This window comes from Rattus norvegicus, chromosome 14 (genome assembly GCF_036323735.1).
Source record: "Rattus norvegicus strain BN/NHsdMcwi chromosome 14, GRCr8, whole genome shotgun sequence".
Classification (NCBI taxonomy): Eukaryota; Metazoa; Chordata; class Mammalia; order Rodentia; family Muridae; genus Rattus; species Rattus norvegicus.
Genome location: NC_086032.1, coordinates 84,612,322 through 84,624,289, shown reverse-complemented (window position 1 = coordinate 84,624,289; position 11,968 = coordinate 84,612,322). Strand labels below are relative to the sequence as shown.

The 11,968-nt window shown below is 45.1% G+C and overlaps 1 protein-coding gene across 1 annotated transcript; it reads left to right on the top strand.

Moving 5' to 3' along the window:
* Nucleotides 1-641: 641 nt before the first annotated feature.
* On the top strand, nt 642-10,008 carry Ccdc117 (coiled-coil domain containing 117). Its single transcript, NM_001017502.1, has 5 exons — nt 642-848; nt 1,277-1,327; nt 5,151-5,375; nt 5,851-5,988; nt 8,430-10,008. Exons 1-5 carry the CDS (start codon nt 667-669, stop codon nt 8,665-8,667), a joined length of 834 nt encoding a protein of 277 aa, NP_001017502.1. The 5' UTR covers nt 642-666; the 3' UTR covers nt 8,668-10,008.
* Nucleotides 10,009-11,968: the final 1,960 nt, after the last annotated feature.

Below are 11,968 nucleotides of genomic sequence, written 5' to 3'. Positions count from 1 at the left end.
GGCCTACAAGTTGCTATGTAGATCAGACTGACCGGGAACTCATAGAGATCTTCCCTCCTCTGCCCAGGGAGTGCTGGTATTAAATATGTACACCATTGTGCCCGTCTCCACCTCTAGATTTTTAATTCATTCACTACTCACTTCAACTCTGAAAATATGTTTTATTATCCTGTTTATCTGAAGAAACAGAAATGCATAACTTTTTTATTTTGGAATGGGTCTCATGTAGACTAGGCTGGCCTACACCATGCTACACAGTCAAAGGCTGGCCTTGAACGTGTCTGATCATCCTGCCTCCACCTTATAAGAGCTGGGAAGATCGCCATGAGCCACCGTGCCCAGCTCAACATTCTGTATAGGGAATCATTCTAGGGGCCTGTGAGGGCGACCTGACCTCCAGCGATTCGCCTAGTACACCGCCAGCCATCTTGCTTGTAGTCCTCAAGGACCACAACTCCCGGCATGCCTCACGACAGCGGCCCTCTATACACAACAAATCCCGACGTGTCTCTGGGCGGACCGGAGTGGAGGGTTCTAGAAGGCGTGAGGTTGGGGGGTCGAAGAGGGCTCAGAGGCGGGCTCTCGTGGGTAGCGGCGGTGGCGGCCACTGCTAAGACTGGGAACAGGAACGACTAGGGTCGCGGACGCTGCCTCGTCTGCGAAGCCATGGCAGCCCTCGGCCGGCCCTTCAGCGGCCTCCCTCTGAGCGGCAGCGCGGACTTCCTGCAGTCGCCGCCGGCCTTCGCGGGCCGGGCCTTCCCGCCAGGAGCCGCCGGCCATGACCTGGCCCCGCGGCCGGGTGTCCGCGGCCCGCCGAGCAGCCCGGACGGTAGAACAGCGCGCGGACGGTGAGCAGGCGGCGGGCCCGTTAACCCCGAGGGACGTTAACCGTGAGTCCCAGGTCGTAGGGCCGGCGACCCTCGAGGGTCCTTCGGCCTGGCCGCTTCTCTCCACACGCGCGGCCGCGGGGCGGGACAACTTTGAATGCCTCTGGGACACTTGGATTTCTCATCCGCAATATGGGGCACAGAAATGGGTTTGGAGCGAGTGTTCAGCTGTCACTACCCGGACAGAAGTGACAACTTCAAATTTCCTTGTCTGTGGTTGTTTGGAGACCCAGGCAAAAGGGACCTGGGTCGGTCTATCATGGCCAAGCAAGGAATGTTCAATTTGTGGCGGGAGATCGGGATAAGTGAGGCGAGAAATACAGGATGCAGAAATCTTACATCTAAGATCCCGTCTTGAGTGACTGGTGTGTTTTTGTTTGTTCCAACAGTGTTTCCATTCACTGTAGAAAGAAACACAAGCGATTGGCGGAGGACGATGAGTAAGTTTCGGGACTAATTTGTTCTCTTTGTGATCGTTAACACGTGTATCCTATTTGAAAAGGTGATGCGTATATGTATCTCTTTAAACTGGTGACATTGTTTGCCTTTTAGGGGCAGAAACTGAGTGGCGGGCAAGTAAAGGAAAATTCGCCTGCATTTTAAACTGTCATTACAGACTCTGAGTATTAAGAACAAAAAGAAAATCACAGGCTGTATATTGGGTTTGTGTTCTCCACAGAGATAACCTTGTAACCAACCTGTTTTCTCTCTCTTTGGGAAGAGAGTCCAGAAACTTAATTGTTTAAGGCTGTGTGTGCCTTCAGTTGCTTAGCTCTATAGTCAGATGCCTGGTCACTCTGCAGTGCTTTGGGGTACTGTCTCATAGCTTACCCCAAATGAGTATATACAAGGTCCACCTGTTGGTTTTTGTTTTATGACAAAGACAGCCTCACTAGCCTAACCAGGGCTGCCCTCAAACTTAGATCCACATGCCTCTGTGTGTTGAGATTAAAGGCCCACATGCCACCATGCCTCAATATTCTTTCCTTAATCATTATTAAATATATACACAAATCCCACGATAGGTATGTGGAAGGCAGAGGACAACATTTGGAAATCGGTTCTCTCCCACCATGTAGGTTCCAGGATCAAATTCAAGTTATTAGTTTAAGGGCAAGCATCCTTACTCATTGAGTCACCTTGCTTTCTTGTTTGTCCTATGCTAAGGATCAGACTCAGGGCCTGGTATGTGCCAGGCAATTACTCTCCCTTCGAGCTTCATTTGTTCCCAGGCCCTGTCCAGGATATTTTTATGATCCTACCTGGACCCCACCCTTGTAGAAACTAAATTCTTTTCTAAGAATGTGATTTAATCTAGTAATCCCAGCTGAGATGGAGAAGTTGGGGCCAGCTCTCAAAGCAGAAAAGAAAACAAACAAGAGCTAGTAAGGAAGGTGGAGGCCGGAGGATTAGACATTGAAGGTCATCCTCCTGACATTGAAACATCCATCAGACAATTGAGACTTACTGACTAGTGGCCAGCTGGGGATTCATGAGACCCTTGTCTTAAAAAGGAAAGAAAAAAAGGAATTAAAAATCAATTTTGAATTGGCTAGACTTGTTGATGACTTAGATCCAGTTTTTGTTTTTTTAAAGCCAGAAGGTGGTGGCCCACACCTTTAATCCCAAGATAGGCAGAGCTCAAAGTTAGAGGAATGTCAAGGCTACTCAGAGAAACCCTGTGTGGGGGAGGGGAGAATGTCTTAAAGATTACCTTATGTTTCTGTGAATGAGGGGAAGGGATGCAGAAGTAAGCCCATCTGAGATGTCATAGAAATCATCCACCTCACCTTGCTGGCTTTAGGTTTGTTGTTGTTTGGGATTGATTTGTTTGTTTTGTTTTTCAAGGCTGGCCTTGAACTCAGATTGACTCCCAAGTACACCACCACTTTTTGTTTGTTTTGAGGCAAAGACTCACTATGTTGTCCTGGAACTTAGATGTCCACCAGGCTAGCTTTGGCCACTTACCTATGCTTCCTCGGTGCTGGGATTAAAGTGCCAACATCCCCGGTCTTGCGCTCTTGCTCTGTGTGTGTGTGTGTGTGTGTGTGTGTGTGTGTGTGTCTGTCTGTCTGTCTGTCTGTCTGTCTGTCTGATGTGCATATATGTGTGGAAGCCAAAGGTTGGCATCAGTGTCCTCAATCACTCTAAATGTTATATTTGCATTTGGCTTGCTCTGTGAATCCCATCTCTACTTCCTGAGCCCTATAATTACAGGTGGGTTCGGTGCCTGCCTGCCTGCCATTTGCATATATTCTCTGGTCTTCATGCTAGCACAGCATGTATTGTACTTTTATCCATTGAACCGCCTCCATAACCCCCCACTTAGTTCTTGTATGGTTAGGGGGTCAAACAGAGCCAGGGCTCTTCTTGCCTGTGCCTCTCTACTGATAATTACATGTCACTATGCTTTGCTGTTTTATGGTTGCTTCTGAGGGTTGAACCAGGTTCTCATACTTAACATGACGAGCCCTCTTCCCACTAAGCTGTTTGCCCCAGCCCCAAACCCCCTAGATGGGGGGTGGGGGGAGTTGCCTTGGGCTTGCTACAGATAACTCAAGAACCTTTTTTTGGTCTTCGGTTGTGCTATAGGTTATTGAATTCCTGATTCCAGCGTTTGCTAAAAGTGTAGAAACTAAGCTAGGTGCAGTTGCAAATGCCTTTAATTCCAGTGCTCAGGAGGCAGAGGCAGGCAGATCTCTCTCTTCAAGGGTAGCCAGGGCTACACCATGAAACCATCTGGGAAGGGGGAATGTAGAAACTTGATTTAACTCGTGCTAGGAAAACCTTGTGTGTAGCGCAGCCCTAGCACACACCTAAAGTCAGCCTTAGGTCAAGAGGTGAGCAAGCCACCAGTTGACAGGGAGTGAACATAAAGTAAACAGAAAGGGGGGTCTTAGAGTTGAAGGTATTTAAGACATCATGGAGAAAGAGAGCGCTTGGTAGAGTAGGAAGGTCCCTGGGTGCTTGCTCTGCCTCTGAGCTAGCAGAGCTAGTTACCCAGCTGTCTTAGTGGGTCCATTTCCCCCCAGCCTCTGGCTCCTGAGTCTTCATTAGTAAAATGGAACGTCTGGGACTGTTGTTAAAACAAAAAATAGAAGAAAATTTTTTCAGGGAAGGTATGAATTGGGGAAAAAAGACATGATTTTTTTTTTTTAATTGGATATCTTTTATTTACATTTCAGATGTATGTTCCCTTTGCTGGTTTCCCAGCAATAAGCCCTCTATCCCATCCTCCTCCCCCTTCTATAAGGGTGTCCCCTTTCCCACCTCCCCCCCTGACATTCCCCTACACTGAGGAGTCCAGTCTTGGCAGGACCAAGGGCTTCTCTTCCCATCGGTGCCCAACAAGGCCATCCTCTGCTACATATGCAGCTGGAGCCACAGGTCTGTCCATGTGTCCTCTTTGGGTGGTGGTTTAGTCCCTGGGAGCTCTGGTTGGTTGGCGGCGTTGTTCTTTCAAGGTTGCAAGCCACTTTGGCTCCTTCAGTCCTTTCTCTAATTCCTCCAATGGGGACCCTGTTCTCAGCTCAATGGTTGGCTTCTAGCATTAGCCTCTGTATTTGAAAGGCATGATGTTCTAACTAGGAAAAATAAAAATGTTTATAATTAGTAACTTGATTAAAGAATATAAATTGGAACTAGAGCGGTGGCTCAGTTAAGAGCATTTATTCTTGCAGAAAGCCCTCAGGTTCCATTTCAGGCACCTACATGGTAGCTCATAGATCTCTGTAAGTCCAGGGCGTCTGAGACCTCTTCTGACCTCCACAGACACACATGCAGTACACACACATACATGCAGGCAGAAACTTGAACATAAAATAAATGGATTTTTTTTTTTTAACTAAATTTTAGCTGGTCTGGTACCCTATATATCCTTAATCTCAGCACTCTAGGCAGAGGCAGGCAGAACTCTGTGAATGATGCCAGCCAAAGATACACAGTGAGACTTTGTCTCAAAAACTATATATCTTTTTTTTTTTAAAGATTTATTATTTGTTTATTATATATAAATACACTGTCACTGTCTTCAGACACACCAGAAGAGGGCACCAGATCTCATTACAGATGGTCGTGAGCCACCATGTGGTTGCTGGGATTTGAACTCAGGACCTCTGGAAGAACAGTCAGTGCTCTTAACCGCTGAGCCATCTCTCCAGCCCCTATATATCTTTTTTTAATTCATTAGAGAAATGACTTACATTTCATCTGTAATAGGATTGCTTTTCTTTCTTTCCTCTCTTCCTACTGCTTTTCTCCTAGGTGTCCAGTAAGAAAGAAGCGCTTGACTGAAGCAGAACTTGGTGCAGTTGCCGATGAGTGGGTTCTTGGCACACATCAGGGTATAGAAGGTCATGGGGTAAACACGTGTCCTGGTGGCCTTTCTGTGCCTAGCATCCTAGATGCTGTCTGTGAAGAAATGGATCAGACAACTGGAGAACCACAGTGTGAAGTTGCCCGAAGAAGGCTTCAAGAGATCGAGGACAGGTACTGACTGTGTGTCACGTGGTGCTGCTGATCTGTGTCACAGCTCTCCTCTCCTAGGCTGCTCAGAGTCATGTGGTGATGCTGGAGATGGGGAACGAAAAACAGACTTAGTGGTAGCTGGAACTCTCAGAGCTTGACTAAGATGTCAGGCTCAGGTTTCCAGGACGCTTTTAAATTGACTCTGTTCCAAACTTGTGAGCAGCAGCCTCGTTGACCACTTTTCTCTGAGTTATAGCTTACATGAGCTCTTACTGTAGCCCGTGTGGTTTTTATTCTTTTTTTTTTTCTTTTCTTTTCTTTTCTTTTTTTCAGAGCTGGGGACCAAATCCAGGGCCTTGCGCTTGCTAGGCAAGTGCTCTACCACTGAGCTAAATCCCCAACCCCGGTTTTTATTCTTTTAGTTTCAATTTTTGTTCATTTACCACAAGAAACATATAATGCCTTGACTGATTTTTTTTTCCACTTCATTATTTAGGATAATTGACGAAGATGAAGAGGTTGAAAGTGACAGAAATGTTAGCCACCTCCCAAGTCTTGTCCTTTCTGATACCATGAAAACGGGTTTGAAGAGGGAATTTGATGAAGTCTTCACAAAGAAGATGATTGAGTCTATGTAAGATTCCACTTAGCTGACCCTGACATATGGGAAGGCTTGGGCCCAGGCTGCTCTCTTATTAAAGTCTGAGGAGAAGGAGGAGGAGCCACATTTTGAAAGCTCCGGTTTATCTGTTCTCTTAACCACTCAGACTCAGCATGGAGACTAGGGAATAGAAGGTGTGATGTGTCAGATTAGTAACAGTTGGAATCGCTATCACAAAGCCCACAAACCATAGCACAGCCTTATGTGGTCATTTTAGTGTTTTTAACTCTTTGATTTGTTTTGGGGGGGTGGGAATATTACTGTGTACCCTGGGTACATTTTCACAGTTTTCCTCCTTCAACTTCATTTGACTTGATTTAAAGCATACTTTAAGCTAGGCATGGTGGCTTACACAAGTAACCCCAGCAGCACTCAAAAGGCAAAGGTTTTAGTTTCTAGCCTGTTTTGGCCTACGTAGTGAGTTCCAGGCCAGCCAGGGCTACATAGTGAGATTTTTGTCGTTTACCCCAGACTAAGCCACATACTGAGATCCGTATCAAAGAAAAAACAAGAACAAGGGCTAGATAAGTGTCACTCGGGGTAGAGAACCTGCCATGCACCAGTGAAGCCCTGGGTTCTGCTCTCAGCACCACAGAAAGAAAACAGAAAATACGCCCACCCGCAGTTGAACGAGCTTAGTTAACTGGTTTGCTTTAGTGTGAGAAGACAGGCGGGCTTGTGGGAGGGAGCAGTGACTAAGGGAGGGAACCCAAGAGCCTACTAAGCTAAGTGGCAACCTAGAAAGAGCTCAGCCTGGACCTGGTGTGGACACTCGTCCTCATCTGCTGTGCTGTAATGCACACTTAAGTAGGTACTGCCTGGGAGACGTAGACTAATTATTCACTGAGGGCGAGTTTAGGGGTTGGAAGTGGTCTTGGGACACAGACCTCAATAGTGCTGGGCACTGTCACCTTTAGGCCAGATGGGAGCAGTTCAGCTACTGCTTGTTGGTGGGAGATCCAGGTTTTCAGTCAGGCCCTAGCTTAAGTTTATAATTAACTATTAAGCCCTGAGGGTGTGTCTGTAGTGTAGCCACTATGTATGCAGGTCACATTGCCCTTCTGCTCAAAATAGTGTCTGCTGCTCTCAGTAGTTTTCCAGAACTGAGCCTTTGAGAGTATTCTTTATTGTCTTCTTATTTACTTCTGGGTCCCAGAAGATTTTTCCTATACCAAGGGTAAGGAAATTTTTTTCCACTTTGGAGGTGGGTGCTTATATAGCCCAGGCTAGCCTACAACATCTCACCCTCCTGCCTGCACCTTCTAAGTGCTAGGATTTCAGGTACTGCTCTTAGCTATAGTTGAGAAAAATATTTTTATTTCACATATTTAGTGTAATTGTTTTGGTTTAACTGCAAAACATTCTACTTCAGAACTATATGAAACAAAAGGAATCAGAAATTAATGCTTGCCCAGGATTCCATTTTTGTGTATAATAATTTAATAAATAACAGATAACCACGGGGTGGGAAATAATAGAACACTAGAGTAGTTGCTTGGCATACATTAGACTCAGTACCACAAATCTAAACAAAAGATTGTGGTCATGCAAAACTGCTCATTCAAAACGTGTGTCTGTGTATTACAGCCAGTAATGTGGCTCAGTGGTCCTCAGCCTGACCTCCATCCCCAGCACTCCTACTTCAGATTACAGCATTAAGTCAAATCAAGGGCCCTATTTTGTTTCGTTTTGTTGTTTGTGACAGGTTCTCTCTTTGTAGCTCTGGCTGTTCTAGAACTCTCTGTGTAAACCAGGCTAACATTGAACTCACAGGATCCCACCCGCCTCTACCTGCTGAGTGCTAGAATTAAAGCTGTGCACCAGTACGCCCTGTTCAAAGGCCCTGTTTTTCACATTGGATATATTACTGCCATTCGTGGTATCCACTAGCTCTCTTATAAAATAGAACATAGGTTAAACACATTTTTTTGTGTCATCCTTGTATAGAGGTCATGCTAATCAGTATCATTCAAAGTTTGGTTGCTGCTGAAGTGAACACTTGGTTTTCTTTGGCTTTTCAAGACAGTTTCTCTATGTAAATGCCCTGGCTGTTCTGGAGCTCGATCTGTAGATCAGGCTAGCCTTGAAATCACAGAGATCCACCTGCCTCTACCTCCTGAAGGAATGAAACACCATGATCCAGCCACACTTTAATTAAAAGATTTAAATTGGGGTTAGGGATTTAGCTCAGTGGTAGAGCGCTTGCCTAGCAAGCGCAAGGCCCTGGGTTCAGTCCCCACCTCCAAAAAAAAAGAAAAAGAAAAAAAATGGATAGGGGTACGCCAACCACAGACCCCTTTCAGGACCGCTGGCTCCTGAGTGACTGTAAGGTGTTGGGCAGTGGACTTGTTACATTAGGGCCTTTGTTCGAGTGTCCTAAGGTTTTGATGAAAGTTTTTGTCTTTACATCTCAGGAGCCGTCCTTCTATGGAGCTTGTGCTCTGGAAACCTCTCCCTGAACTCCTTTCTGAGAAGCCAAAGCCATCATCTAACCCTAAGAACTACATGGGAGAGAGCCAAACGAAGCACACAGCTACGGGCACTGCCTTCCCACAGAGAACTGAAGTGTTACTGGAACCTCAGTGCACAGACACACCGCTTTACCATAGTCTGGAGACAGCTGCTAGCACAGAGGAAGAGATGGAGCTCTAGACACCAGTGCCTGCTCCAGCGTGACAAGTCGTAGAAGGCTCCTGTGTTCAGTAGTGAGCCTGCCTGCATAGAATAGGGGCCTGAAAGTTTTATGAAACGGGTGTAATATCTCCTCCACCTGTGACTTGGGTGGGACTGTCATTGTGGGTAGCCATTTATTGAATTCAACTTTTTGCCAAGGAAGCTTATCTCAAGGGAAATGGAGTTTTTTAGTAGGCTTATCCAAGAAATGTTACAGTCTCTTTAAAGACAGCTCTAGATGCTGGATGTGTTGCAGTGACTTAAGTCATCTGTCACATTGTTGAAGCCATTCTTTCTTGAGATGATTATATACAGGGATGCTCCTAATTGCCACTGCACCCTGATTGCTGAAGTCATATACTGAGCTACTCGTAGTGGTCACTGTACACTTGGGGCTCGGGAGGGAAGATAGCAGGACTTTGAGTCTCTTGTGAAGGATTGAACAAGCAAAGAAGCCTGTGTTGGTGTCAGGTTGGTGTAGCCACATCACTCAAGCAGCAACCCTTGGTCTCCTTTCATGACTGATAAGCTCAGTTGGTCAGTAATGTTTACACCTCAATTAACTTAAGTGATTGATTTAAAGGGTGTGGGGTAAATTGCCTGTGAGAGAAGGGTCTTTTCCTGAATCCTAAGGACATGCTGTGTCGTCAGGTAAACCTACATTGATTGCTTCTAGAGTTTAAAAAGGGAAGCTTGTGCTTGTATTAGCAAGTTGAGTTTTTTAATGTTGGTTCCAAAAACAGTGAATTAGCTGAGAAGAAATGGACAAGTGTCGTGGAAATGCTTTACTGAAATAGCTAATTGTCCGGTGCTTAAGCTATTGTGCAGTTAAGCCTAAAGAGCTAGCCGAAGATGGCCTCCTGCCAGCGGGAAATCTTGACCCTTTAGTACCGAACCAGGCTCAAGGTGTTCTTTGGGAATAACCAGGGTTAAAGTTTTTAATTTCTCAGGAAGAGCTCTTCAGCATGGCAGGATGTGTAATGAGGGCTGTAGAGTGGTAAGAGGTCTGCAGCAGATCACCTCGGTTCAGTTTTCAGTTTCTGGGTTTCTTCTCCTCTGTGTAGGGGAAAACAGTAAAGAGGTTTATGCTGAGTAGAGGTGAATTTTTTAGAAACTTAGCTTCTTGGCATTTTGAACCCATGCTGAAATCCCTCCTGTGGATGGCATAGGAGTCACACGTCTGTTCAGTGGACTGTTTCTTCTCTTGCCTGTTGTTCCTGCTCTCCCTATTTCTGTCTGGATGTCAGGAAAAGGTTTAATGTTTAATATTTAAACAAAATATTTATGTCTACACAATAAAGTTACGCAACCTCCAAACCAGTATTGAAACCAGCTACTGTTTCTTCATCTCAGACTCAGGTGAATGAAGACTGTCTTCTGTTGAAGTGTACAAGTGTTTGGCTCGTGTCATTTGAAAAACTCCAGGCTTATTTAATGGGACCAACTTGTGAAGTTTATAGCCTTAAAGAAATCTCTGCTAAGAAGTTTTAGAGCAGCTTAGACGTGCAGGGACTGCGAGAGTCAGAGTTAGCCCAGCGGGAGGGAGGAAGGGAGGAAACGAGTGACAGTTTTCCAGAGGGCCTAAGGCACCAGGGCTGCCTCTGAACGGCCGGAAGTGGCTGTGATGCGCTTGTAACCACTTGAGAGCAAAGATGTCTTAACTTGTCAGGAGTCCTTATTTGACATGACCCTGTTTGAGCGGGAAAGTGGACGTTTTGTGCTCCCTTTTGGACTTTATCTTCTTGCACATGTTTGTATAAAAATCTTCATCCTTGTGGTGCTTAGACCCAACTGTCCACAGCCCTGATGCCTCTGCCTTCTGTTTTCCCCTCTAGCATAAGACTTTGGCTTTTGCCTTAAGGTTTTCCTAAGGAATTAACAGGTCTTTTCATCTTGTGTAGTTTTTACAGTGTGAATAAAACATTGGCTCAGGATGCTAATGTGAAGGTCAGCAATTATCTAAAGCAGGTGAGCTCTGTTGAACAAATGTGTATTTTCAGTGAGTCTGAGTCGGGTGTGTGTGGGTGTTTTGTTTCTTGGCTTGGGGTTTTTTATTGTTCTTACTTAGTATGAAGAAATAATATGAGAATGCAGTTCTCATGATAAAAATCAGTTAAAAACTACTCATTCTTAAAAAGATAAAACTAGGATTTAGAAACAAGACAGGCCTTAGAACTGAGGAGAGACTGTTAACCAGCAGGTTCATCACCGCTCCGGACCTGGAGCCTGGCTTTGTTTAATGGTGGCAAGAATGCTGCAGTGCTGGCGGTGTTCTGGAAGATGTGTCAGATTTGCTTTAAAGATAAGAATCTGGTGTTTCTGTATTTTATTATTTTCAATAAAACTCAAGTGTTTTGAACTTTTGAAGTACCTGTAATCCTGTATATATGTAAATTAAACATTTTTTCCTTAGCTTTAAATTTTAATTAAGGTAACATCTTTATCAGTGAAAATTTGTCCTGAAAGTTTGATACTGTGGGGTTAAAGGTGAGCTGTTTATAGAATAGGCAGGCTGCTTTGTCTTTGTTAATATACCAGCAACATTCCTCTTAGCAGGTCATTCTGTGGGACATCAGATGTTGGCCTCATGACTGAGCCTTTTGATGATGAGGTGTACAGTTAGAAGCAGGAGGTGGAGGGTTTGAGGAGACCAGGCAGCTGATGGTGTTTATGCGTCCTGTGCTCAGGTCACTGGGTGGCAGCATTGCCTGTATACTCAGTTATTCTTTGTTCCCAGATCCTTGACTCAGGAGGCAGGAGTTTTTTTTTTTGGTTCTTTTTTTTTTTTCTCGGAGCTGGGGACCGAACCAAGGGCCTTGCGCTTGCTAGGCAAGCGCTCTACCACTGAGCTAAATCCCCAACCCATGGAGGCAGGAGTTTTACCTTTGGGTTACAGTTGCAGTAAAAAAAAAAAAAAAAGACGTTACTTTTAACCAAATTTTGAAAACTGGGCGTAAACGTTCTCTAGTATCTCACCAGCTAATTAGTTCCAGGCTCTTGCTTTTGACCACCTGTTGGCTTCACAGAAATTTTAGTGCCTGTGATGTTGTCACAGCAACTTCTTTGAAACAATGGAGTATGACTCAGTAACACCAAATTAGAGGCATATATAGTGGTACTTGCCTGTCACTCCATCACTCAAAAGGGAGGCAGGATCCCCAAATTTGAAGGCCAGCCTGTTCCACAGTAAGTTCCAGGCTTTATGGCTCGTGAGTGCAAAATGAGTTAGCTACTCAGACAAGTAGGTTGGCGGGTATAGATTTGGTTCTTTTTTTTTTTT

Bases quoted from the DNA above. Each gene is read 5' to 3' on its own strand.
- Ccdc117 (NM_001017502.1), top strand. From the start codon at position 667: ATGGCAGCCCTCGGCCGGCCCTTCAGCGGCCTCCCTCTGAGCGGCAGC. The intron at 1,328-5,150 runs GTAAGTTTCGGG...CTTTTCTCCTAG, and splicing joins CGATTGGCGGAGGACGATGA to GTGTCCAGTAAGAAAGAAGC. The intron at 5,376-5,850 runs GTACTGACTGTG...TTCATTATTTAG, and splicing joins CTTCAAGAGATCGAGGACAG to GATAATTGACGAAGATGAAG.